The sequence below is a fragment of the Oncorhynchus tshawytscha genome, linkage group LG01 (assembly GCF_018296145.1).
Source record: "Oncorhynchus tshawytscha isolate Ot180627B linkage group LG01, Otsh_v2.0, whole genome shotgun sequence".
NCBI classification, from domain to species: domain Eukaryota; kingdom Metazoa; phylum Chordata; class Actinopteri; order Salmoniformes; family Salmonidae; genus Oncorhynchus; species Oncorhynchus tshawytscha.
In genome coordinates, this window is record NC_056429.1 from 23445320 (window position 1) to 23457669 (window position 12350).

At 41.0% G+C, this 12350-nt stretch overlaps 1 protein-coding gene across 2 annotated transcripts in view; it reads right to left on the bottom strand.

Moving 5' to 3' along the window:
• LOC112246322 (breast cancer anti-estrogen resistance protein 3) overlaps positions 1-12350 on the bottom strand; it is an 86809-nt gene that overhangs the window by 33968 nt on the left and 40491 nt on the right. For both annotated transcript variants that reach the window (XM_042312945.1, XM_042312997.1), the window contains one exon: positions 165-207. In XM_042312945.1, the coding sequence (XP_042168879.1) occupies positions 165-207 (43 nt within the window). The remainder of the gene's footprint in view (positions 1-164; positions 208-12350) is intronic.

Below are 12350 nucleotides of genomic sequence, written 5' to 3' on the forward strand. Positions count from 1 at the left end.
GTCAGTCCTGACTAAAAAAACATTCAGATAAGTGATGAATCAAACCTCAATATTTCTGACCGCTTCTGAATCAGTTTAAAAACAAAGTGAGATAACAAAACAATAGTGACACCTGTTGAGCCCTGTGTCTCAGCCATATGTGTAATGGTTGAGTGGGTTCCTACCTTGACATACTCCATGGTGGGATCCATGCTGCTGCTGAGGTCCCTGGGGAACAGAGACAGAGACAGGGTTCTGTTGAGTGAACACATTTCTACTGGCTGCTGCTGGTCCCATCCACTCCCTCCCTGTGCTGTGTTGTGTCTGCAGAGCTGCTGCTACTACCCTGGCTGCTGACTGAGATTCTACCTCCTGTCTGACAGGAGTGGCAAGCTCAGACACCACCTGCCCCCACCCACTTGTCTACCCAACCAGCCCCCACACAAGTCACAGCCACATGTCCCCTTCTTCTGACCTCAGTGGCAAATTCACAGAGGGGTAAGAAACTCCCACATGAGTCCTTTCTCTGTTACATTAGATGAGAAAAAGGGGTTTAAACTTTCCCTGTCATTAGCAGGGCTAGTCCTCCCTAAATTCTCAGAACCAACTCGAGACGTCCATAATGGATTTTCAGAAGAAATCAGTTCAAAAGGCTGAGAGGAGTTAATTTCAAATCCCTGAGGACGAGACGATGCCTCCTCAGGGTTCTGCTAAACATTCTGTTTATTTGAGTTCTGCCTCTCTACTCTACTTTTTTCTCCAATATTCTGTTTTTTTGTGTGATTAAAGAGTAGTTTAATCCAAACCCTTGATGCAGAGGCCTTACAGGGGGGGGAATTAATTCCTTGAGCCTTTCACCACTTTTCCCATAGAGATTGTGAAGGGGAAAAAACACAAACATCATATTATGGCATTGAACTGGGAGGATGTGTTTTTAGTACTCTCCTGCCAATTTCGGCTAAACTTATTTTGATCTCTTATTTTTAATCCTGGTAACATGAACACCAATTTTCTTGGACAATTTCAGGCATATCTACATCCATTATGAATCGACTTAAACATAGTCCTCCTAAAACAAGAAGAACATCTCGCATCGACAACGTGGTCCAGGGTAGGCCAGTTAGCCCTGCTAATTCAGCCAGCTCTACTAACCCAGCAAGCCCTACAAGCTCCTCACATCACAAGTCCGACATGACAACCAGCAAAGTAGACAACCAGAACCAGAACCAGAACTAAGGGGTTTTGGAAGCAATCTCTGCCATGAGGCAGACTTTTCCGCAAAACACAAAGGTGTCCTAACAGGGATTAGTGAGGTTAAACGTGACCTTCAAGCCTACTTCACACACTTGGACGAAGCAGAGGAACGCATTAGCATGGTGGAAGATACTGTCGTCACTGTCAAAACAACAACCGAAAAGTTGGATAAACAGGTGGCGGATCTTACTTCAAAACTAAACTCGAGAACCACCACAGGAGGTCTAATTTGAGACTGGTTAATCTACTTGAAAAAGTGGCAAATGGTGACGCAGTGGCATTTCTCGCTCTCTCTCTTGCATTTCTCTCTCTCTCTCTCTCTCTCTCTTGGAAGCTGATGTGCTCTTTCAATGCGCAAGGGGTACGGAAAGTTGTCCGGCCCCAATGAGTTGAAAGAGCCCATCTGCTTCCTGCTCCTACAGGCCAAAGAAACCATCCCTCTCCTTGAGTCCTTAACATTAAGTTTCTCAACTTTCAAGACAAAGTCCGAGTGATGCGGAAAGCCAGGGCTATGGGCAAGGTGATATATACGGGGACAAAGAGATCTTGTTCTTTCCTCACCTATCTGCAGTTCTCCGCCGAAAAGGAAAAGGCTACGACAGGGTCAAACGACCAGCTCAGGTCCCTCAACATTGTCAATGGAATATCTGACCGACAATGGATGGTCACCCGATTTTGAATCTCCTTCTCAAACCGAGGCGTTCATCCATGGCATATAATATAAATCTTCTTCCTAGTCATGTTGTAGCTGTGAAGTTTACCACCACTCTGGACTATGGAGAATTAAACCCGCTTGGATTATGTGACTGTTGGCAAGCTAACTAACAATAACTAATTTATTAACTGCTACTGTAGTACTGTAGCTAGCATAACAGCTAAGTGAATAATATGGTGAGCTAGCCCACTCAGTTTTCTTATATTATTTGTAGCCTGTATGTGCTCAGTTTCTTCTATATGACAGGTGAGATAGCTGTCCTTTGAACATTGGACGTCGTGTTTAAGTTTATTTATGTTATGTTGATAATTCTCTTCCATTGGATTACATAAAACACTGTAAAATGTTTTCTTTAACCTTTATTTAACTAGGCTTGTCAGTTAAGAACAAATTCTTATTTACAATGACAGCCTAGGAACAGTGGGCAGAACATTCAGGGGCAGAACGACAGATTTTTACCTTGTCAGCTTGGGGATTCAATCTAGCAACCTTTTGGTTACTGGCCCAACACTCTAACCACTAGGCTACCTGCTGCCCCAAAATGCTGATGAAGATGTTTAGCTCCAAGTCAATGGACACATCGGGACCTTATTCATTCATCCTGCATTACCATTCAGGGGCAGAACGACAGATTTTTACCTTGTCAGCTTGGGGATTCAATCTAGCAACCTTTTGGTTACTGGCCCAACACTCTAACCACTAGGCTACCTGCTGCCCCAAAATGCTGATGAAGATGTTTAGCTCCATGTCAATGGACACATCGGGACCTTATTCATTCATCCTGCATTACCGAGAAGTATCGGGACTACTTTATATGAAGACACTCATGTGCAAGCCTGACTTCTACATCATGTGCTAGGGCCTTTGGGTAATGTAGCACATATTCAAGGGTATCTTTTTTTCTCACATAGCCTGTTAATTCCTGATCTTTGATACTTTTTTTGGTTTATAAACTTATCATGGTATACTACGTTAATGCTATATGTATGGGCCATTTTGTTACATGGTAGCTACTAGCTATTTTGGACTGTCCATACTTTAACGTTAGCGTTAGCCAGGCTTCACTGACTAGCATTACTGTTTTAGGTGGAGCTATTGTTTGCTACTTTTCAAACGAATACTACGTGATACAGTATTTCACATATCATCTTGCTAGATATGTGTTTTGTTGTGATATTTCACATAACATCTTGCAAGATGGGCCTTTTGTTTTGTTCGTGAGGAGTAATGGCAGAGAGACGGTAGGAGACACTTTTATTTAGGGTCGCTTAGGTTAGACTGCTCCCTTTAACGGATCAGTCGTCCACCAGGCTACACTCTACGGTTAGGGGGAGGTTGGAGAGGAAGTAGATGGAGAGGAGGTAGAGTGCTCCCATTTCGAGGTTGGAGAGGAAGCGATGGGTGTCTCGGTTAGGGGAGGTTGGAGAGGAAGCGATGGGTGTCTCGGTTAGGGAGACAAGGGAATGGTGTTCAGTGTTTTACTGTTAGGATAGATTTATGTTTGTTTGTTCCAACAGATCTTTACATATTTTTCTCACTATAAAATATTCATGCAGTCCTTGTAGTTACTAAACATATTCTAGATATACCTTTAAGCTATAGCTTATTCCATGTTTACATCTTCGGTTAAATTACTTCAAATGTCAACCTTAATTTTACTTTGGGGAATGTCTGTAGAGTTTGTAAAATATCCAAGCTTTAAACAGGTTATTACTAGGCTTAAACAACTTCATTCATCTATTGTGTTCCTACAAGAAACTCACTTGTTGAAGGACGAGCTACTTAAAGTACGCAGGAGATGGCGAGGGCAAGTAAAAGCATCCTGTTTCTCCTCTCATTCTCGTGGTGTTATGGTTTTAACTCACAAAGTTGTTCCGTTTCAAGTGGAAAATATTATAACTGATACAGCAGTTAGATAGATTTTGAACAGGGAACTCTTTTGAATGAGCGTATTAATCTGGTTAATGTTGATGGTCCTAATGATGCTATTCCCAAATTTGTTAGGAATGTATTTCTATCGATAGCCTACCTTCCTGGTAAAGTCATAATAGCAGGGGGTTTTAGTTGCACTCTTGCTCCTCTGGTTTAGACACTTCCCACTCGCTGAGTAGAAAGACATTACAGCATTTCATTACGGACTTAAATCTATTTTAATTAACCTTGGAGGACTCAGAACCTGAGTAAAAGGGAGTCTTCATGTTAAAAATAGTATAGACTACTTTTTAGTTTATTTCTCGCTCATTGCTTACCGATGTAGCAGGACGTGGATATGATAGTATTGTTTTGAGTGACCATTCTCCTGTGTCATTATTATATAGGGATACAAAACTAGTAAAAGGATCCTCTAGATGGTGTTTGCATCCCAGATGGTTACAGGACCCAGACTTCTTACGTTATGTTGGAGTGCATATAGATGTACATTTTACATTGAACACTGACCAAACGTCAGCGAGTACCAGATGGGAGGCTTTCAAAGCCTATATTAGGGGGCAAATTATACGTTTTACCAGTTTCAAATCAAATAAATTACATCTGAAAATGAGAGCGATGGACAGCAAAATCAGAGAATTTGTGAGGGAAGCTTTTTTGGATACCTCACTAGAAGTAAACAAAGAATTATTTACTCTTAAAGCTCAGTATGAAGAACTTTCCACCTCAAAGGCTGCAAACAGCCTAACGAGGCTGAAACAGTCCTTCTATGATCAAGGTGAAAAACATGGCAAATTGCTGGCCTGGTGCATTAAGCCATTAATTGAATTCCTAATTTTCAAGGACAATTATCAATGGATCCTGTAGAAATAAACCAAAAATGTGCTTCCTACTACAACACACTTTAGAACTCTGAATCTTAACTTAACTAATCAGACATCATTTTTGGATGGTCTTGATTTTCCCTCTATTTCAGAAGACACAAAATTGGATCTGGAAAGGAATTGAATGGTGTTGAAATATCTGATGCTATTTCTAATATGAAGGGAGGTAAAGTGGCAGGTCCAGATGATTCTCCTAGTAGATATTTAAGGACAAACTTCCAGATCCACTTTTGGATATGCATGCTGAATCCTCTCAGCAAGGTTGTTTCCACCTCTCTCTAAGGAGTGCTTTAATCACTCTTATACAGAAGCCTGATAAATCCCCCCAAAAATGTGAAAGTTAAACTGATTTCTCTTCTGAACTCTGACTCAAAAATTATTGCTAAAGCTTTAGCCAGGAGATTGGATAGAGTGCTCCCATTTCGAACACACAAAGACCAAAATGACTTTGTGAAAAACAGTCAAGGTTTTCACAATGTGAGGAGACTACTAAACATAGTGCACATGTGAAGGGTCCCCTGATACTGTCATACTCTCACATGATGCAGAGAAGTCATTCGATAGAGTTGAGTGGTCTTATTTATTTGAAGTGCTTAATTAAAAGAGTTGGGTTTGGGAACTACTTCCGTAAATGGATTAAGATGTTATATACCGACCCCACTGCAGAAGTTGCCACTAACAACTTGATTTCACAACCTTTTATGCTTTTTTTGGGTTTCGAGACAAGGATATCCAGCCAGTCCAATACTCTTTATTTTAGCTATAGAACCCTTTGTCATTGCAGTAAGGTCCCACCAGTCAATGAGTGGAATTAAAACATTGGATTCTGAACATGTATGCCGATGATACCCTCTTATTCTTAACAGATCTAAAGAATTCTATCTCTTCCATCTCCAATATAATTAATAACTTTGGTCAGGTTTCTGGATTTAAAGTTAATACTACTTTAAACCTCTTCTATCCTTTTCCTCAACAAGCAAGAGAGACTGAATCCAGTTATACAGCATCTATTTGTGAATACAGAACAAGGTTTCACATATATTGGTATTAAAATCACACCAGAAATTGGCTCCTTGACTTCAACAAATTATGAACCCATGTTAACAAGTGTAACAGAATCCATCAACAGATGGACATCATTGCCTATATCTATTATTGGTCAAATAAATATGATTAAGATAAATATTTGACCAAATTTCTTTCATATTTCAATCAATTCCTCTGGCTCCACCACCTTTATTTTTTCACAAAGATCAGAAAGATACTCTCAAATTTGATCTGAAGCAACAGAAAACCAAGGCTTAGACTTTCTCTTCTTTATTTGCCCTATGACAGAGGGGGGTCGCAACTTCCACACCTACAGTGGTATTACTGGTCTGCACAACTTAGGGCTGCAATGTTTTGGTTCTCCAAGAAACCATACTTACCCAGGCTGCAGACCGAAATGCTGTCCACAAAAGGCTTAACTCTGTATGGATATTTGTACTCTGCTCCCTTTAAGAAGCTAAAGAAGAATACTACTAATCCCTTTGTTCAAAACATCCTAACTATGTGGCCTGAAGTACAGCAATATCTGATCCCCTGTATTATCCAGTTTTACACCAATTTGGGGCAATGACAATTTCACACCTAATAAAAATGACTTGGGGTTTAAAGAATGGCCAAGAAATGGTATTGTTAAAGTAATGGATTTATTCAATTAAAAAGGGCTCATGTCGTTTGAAGAAATAAATTAAAGATTTAGCTTACCACAAAAGCCTTTTTCCAAATACTTACAATTGAGAAGATGTATTTCTTCCAGTCTAAAACAATCTTCCCTACAACGTCCTTTGACCACTTTAGAAACTATCTCTGTTAGTGTGTGTTATGGGAGAGTCACTATATGGGAAAATGGTAGATACTCATAAACTCTGATAGTAAGAGACTTCAGTGGATACAAGATATGCAGGAAGATATTTCAGCAGAGGACAGGGGTAGGATATGCTCTAGAGTTCAGATAGAGACGATAAACACCTGTCTGAGATTGTTGCAATACAATTTGATAATGAGAACATGTATCACCTGTTAAGCTCCACATATGTGACCCTAATATCCCAGACCTGTGTTAAATGTGACATGCATTTAGGCACTTTGTATCATTGCCTGTGGGAATGTGCTGAAATACAAAAGTTTTGGAGCTCAGTACTGCACTATATCTCTGAGATTACCTCTACCCCAATACCATTAATCCCTAAACTTTGCATCCTAAATATTTACCCAGGGAATTTCTCTTTACATAGGAAAGAGAAGAAAATGGTTGATCTCTGTCTATTACAAGCTAGACTTTCAATTGCTCTGCACTGAAAGTATGTCAGTTCACCCTCACTTGGTCATTGGTTAAAAATAATTCATGTCAAACCTGGCTCTTGAAAAATGTACTTATATAGTGAAAAAGAAAGCCCCAGAGTTTCATGATATTTGGGATCTGTTTTGTGACTTTTTGCAAACCAGTGATGTTTTAGAAGAATTGGAAGGTGAATATTAGGTGAATATTGGCTATAGTCGAAGCGTAATCTACATTATCTACGACTGAATATAATACTTTTTATGTATTTTTATTAGTAGAAATGTGTCTGTGAATGTTTGGTTGTTATGCTTTTGTCTCTTTGGGTTGGTGGGGTATGTGTGGAAATAAAGAAATCCATGTATTTCTGTAATTGATGATTTGGAACTAATAAATATGTGTTCAAAAAAGTGTTTTAAGAAGAGCCTCTGTGGAATAGAAAACAGTGGAATGTTGCCCCTTATTCCATACAAAATGTTGGCTAAGCGAACAGGTATCCAAACCAAAGAATTTACAGTAAGATTACAATCTAAAAGTAACTCACCAAACTACTTTGATGGCCCTTGGTCTTTCCTTTTCTCCCTAATGTTCTGAGCAGGGCGTGAATGCAGCAGGAAATACGGTGGCGAATAAAGTCAACTGGAAAGAGGATGTTTGCTGCATCCTGAGAAGTTCAGCGTCGGCCACTAGCTCTTAAACAGCTCCTCTCAGCTCTTTCTCCATGTAGCTTCTGTACGACCGCGTCTCATCTACTCACTGAACTTGGAGAACTGAACTTTCTCTCCTCTGCATATTCTTTCATGTCAGCCCACACAATAACCTGGCTTTTCTTTCAGCAGGGTGAGTGGGTGGTTGTATGTCACACCACCTCAGAGGAACACAACACAACACAGGCAGGCTGCTGCGCTGGCTGGTTCAGCTCTGAAGTCACTCCCTCCGAATAAAGAGCTGGCCTTGTTACTCAACAACTACAGCTACAGTGTTAGGTAACATCCCAATCAGTTCACAGTGTGGTGGTATCATACAGTTCACAGTGTGGTGGTATCATACAGTTCACAGTGTGGTGGTATCATACAGTTCACAGTGTGGTGGTATCATACAGTTCACTTTGTGGTGGTATCATACAGTTCACTTTGTGGTGGTATCATACAGTTCACAGTGTGGTGGTATCATACAGTTCACAGTGTGGTGATATCATACAGTTCACAGTGTGGTGATATCATACAGTTCACAGTGTGGTGGTATCATACAGTTCACTTTGTGGTGGTATCATACAGTTCACAGTGTGGTGGTATCATACAGTTCACAGTGTGGTGGTATCATACAGTTCACAGTGTGGTGGTATCATACAGTTCACAGTGTGGTGGTATCATACAGTTCACAGTGTGGTGATATCATACAGTTCACAGTGTGGTGGTATCATACAGTTCACAGTGTGGTGATATCATACAGTTCACAGTGTGGTGGTATCATACAGTTCACAGTGTGGTGATATCATACAGTTCACAGTGTGGTGGTATCATACAGTTCACAGTGTGGTGGTATCATACAGTTCACAGTGCGGTGGTATCATACAGTTCACAGTGTGGTGGTATCATACAGTTCACAGTGTTTTGGTATCATACAGTTCACAGTGTGGTGGTATCATACAGTTCACAGTGTGGTGATATCATACAGTTCACAGTGTGGTGATATCATACTGTTCACTTTGTGGTGGTATCATACAGTTCACAGTGTGGTGGTATCATACAGTTCACAGTGTGGTGGTATATCATTCACTGTTGGTACAGTTCACAGTGGGTGGTATCATACAGTTCACAGTGTGGTGGTATCATACAGTTCACAGTGAGGTGGTATCATACAGTTCACAGTACGGTGATATCATACAGTTCACAGTGCGGTGATATCATACAGTTCACAGTGTGGTGGTATCATACAGTTCACAGTGTTTTGGTATCATACAGTTCACAGTGTGGTGGTATCATACAGTTCACAGTGTGGTGGTATCATACAGTTCACAGTACGATGATATCATACTGTTCACTTTGTGGTGGTATCATACAGTTCCCAGTACGGTGATATCATGCTGTTCACAGTGTGGTGGTATCATACAGTTCACAGTGCGGTGATGAATCAAATCAAATCAAATTTTATTTGTCACATACACATGGTTAGCAGATGTTAATGCGAGTGTAGCAAAATGCTTGTGCTTCTAGTTCCGACAATGCAGTAATAACCAACAAGTAATCTAACTAACAATTCCAAAACTACTGTCTTATACACAGTGTAAGGGGATAAAGAATATGTACATAAAAAGATATATGAATGAGTGATGGTACAGAGCAGCATAGGCAAGATACAGTAGATGGTATCGAGTACAGTATATACATATGAGATGAGTATGTAAACAAAGTGGCATAGTTAAAGTGGCTAGTGATACATGTATTACATAAGGATGCAGTAGATGATATAGAGTACAGTATATACGTATACATATGAGATGAATAATGTAGGGTATGTAAACATTATATTAGGTAGCATTGTTTAAAGTGGCTAGTGATATATTTTACATAATTTCCCATCAATTCCCATTATTAAAGTGGCTGGAGTTGAGTCAGTGTGTAAAATCGCAAATGTTCAGTTTTTCCAAAAATATTATTTGTTTAGGACAAATCGCTCTGTTTTGTTCATCACGTTTAGCTACGAAAAAAACCTGTATCCAGGAGTGTAATTATCCCCGCAGCTCATTAGCATAACACAACGTTAACTATTCATGAAAATCGCAAATGAAATGAAATTAATATGCTAGCTCTCAAGCTTAGCCTTTTGTTAACAACACTGTCATCTCAGATTTTCAAAATATGCTTCTCAACCATAGCAAAACAAGCATTTGTGTAACAGCTAGCGTAGCTAGCGTAGCATTTAGCGTTAGCATCAGCAGGCAACATTTTCACAAAAACCAGAAAAACATTCAAATAAATCATTTACCTTTGAAGAACTTCGGATGTTTTCAATGAGGAGACTCTCAGTTAGATAGCAAATGCTCAGTTTTTCCTGAAAGATTATTTGTTTAGGAGAAATCGCTCCGTTTGGTGCGTCACGTTTGGCTACCAAAAAAAAACGAAAATTCAGTCATCAAAACGCCAAACTTTTTTCCAAATTAACTCCATAATATCGACTGAAACATGGTAAACGTTGTTTAGAATCAATCCTCAAGGTGTTTTTCACATATCTCTTCGATGATATATCGTTCGTGGAAGTCTCCTCTCTCCCCTCAATCACATGGATCAATGCGTGCAGCTTGGAGATTACGCACCAATTTAGACAAAGGACACCGGGCGGACCCCTGGTAAATGTAGTCTCTTATGGCCAATCTTCCAATGATATGCCTACAAATACGTCACAATGCTGCAGACACCTTGGAGAAATGACAGAAAGGGCAGGCTCATTCCTGGCGCATTCACAGCCATATAAGGAGACAATGGAAAACAGAGCCTCAAAAATTCTGCTCATTTCCTGTTTGAAGTTTCATCTTGGTTTCGCCTGTAGCATGAGTTCTGTGGCACTCACAGATAATATCTTTGCAGTTTTGGAAACGTCAGAGTGTTTTCTTTCCAAAGCTATCAATTATATGCATAGTCGAGCATCTTTTCGTGACAAAATATTGCGCTTAAAACGGGCACGTTTTTTTATCCATAAATTAAAAGAGCGCCCCCTATATCCAAGAAGTTAACAGTCTGATGGCCTTGAGATAGAAGCTGTTTTTCAGTCTCTCCGTCCCAGCTTTGATGCACCTGTACTGACCTCGCCTTCTGGATGATAGCGGGTTGAACAGGCAGTGGCTCGGGTGGTTGTAGTCCTTGATGATCTTTATGGCCTCCCTGTAACATCGGGTGGTGTAGGTGTCCTGGAGGGCAGGTAGTTTGCCCCCGGTGATGCGTTGTGCAGACCTCACTACCCTCTGGAGAGCCTTACGGTTGTGGGCGGAGCAGTTGCCGTACCAGGCGGTGATACAGCCCGCCAGGATGCTCTCGATTGTGCATCTGTAGAAGTTTGTGAGTGCTTTTGGTGACAAGCCGAATTTCTTCAGCCTCCTGAGGTTGAAGAGGCGCTGCTGCGCCTTCTTCACGATGCTGTCTGTGTGAGTGGACCAATTCAGTTTGTCTGTGATGTGTATGCCGAGGAACTTAAAATTTACTACCCTCTCCACTACAGTTCACAGTGCGGTGATATCATACAGTTCACAGTGAGGTGGTATCATACAGTTCACAGTGCGGTGATATCATACAGTTCACAGTGCGGTGATATCATACAGTTCACAGTGCGGTGGTATCATACAGTTCACAGTGTGATGGTATCATACAGTTCACAGTGTGATGGTATCATACAGTTCACAGCGTGGTGGTATCATACAGTTCACAGTGTGGTGGTATCATACAGTTCACAGTACAGTGATATCATACAGTTCACTGCGCGTTGGTATCTTTCAGGACATACAGTATATCCCCAACTTCTTGGGTCTGAGAGGCTAGAGAACAGAGATGTTCTGTTTTTCACAGAAAGAGGATGAGCGAGGCCGCAGGCCAGCCAAAGAGCCTCTCCCTCTGAGCGGTTGAGTGTCAGCCAAACCACCGCTGCATCGTTTCGCAGAGAGAAAATGTGTACCCTACAAAACCACTGACTTTCCTCAAACCTCAAGTTCAAATGGATCTCAGTCAAGCCAAGGACAAGGACAGGCCAGGTCACACACAGACGACCTGGCTATAATTGGATTTCCCGCACACAACCTCCCCTTCTCTGACTGACTGACAGAGAGAGGGGCACTTGACATGCAACACTCCCTCAGCCCTACAGAGGAGTCAAAGGTTGTTCTGGACGCCTAAGGCACATGCACATTACTGACTCAAGGGGCAGTGTGACTCTATTGGCAAATCCCTCAACTTTTACACATATAGTACAGTGAATCAGCACTCTACGGGGCACAACATAACTTCAATCAAGTCATCTTATTGAAGTCATTTTCATGAATAAATGCATACATATACTACTCACACTGAGTGACCATCTGGCCATGGAATAGTTAATACAGGACAAACTGGGGGAGGTGCAGGGGTGTGAATGATTGGCCCAGGGTGAGTCGGATAAATCTCTTTATTTTACAGGGTAGCAGCAGGTGTGTGTCCCCTCAGATAGAACATGTTCTGTCCCTCAGCCTCCTGCTGGCTGGTTCAGCTGGGGAGAAGGACAAGTAGCAACAGGTTTGTGT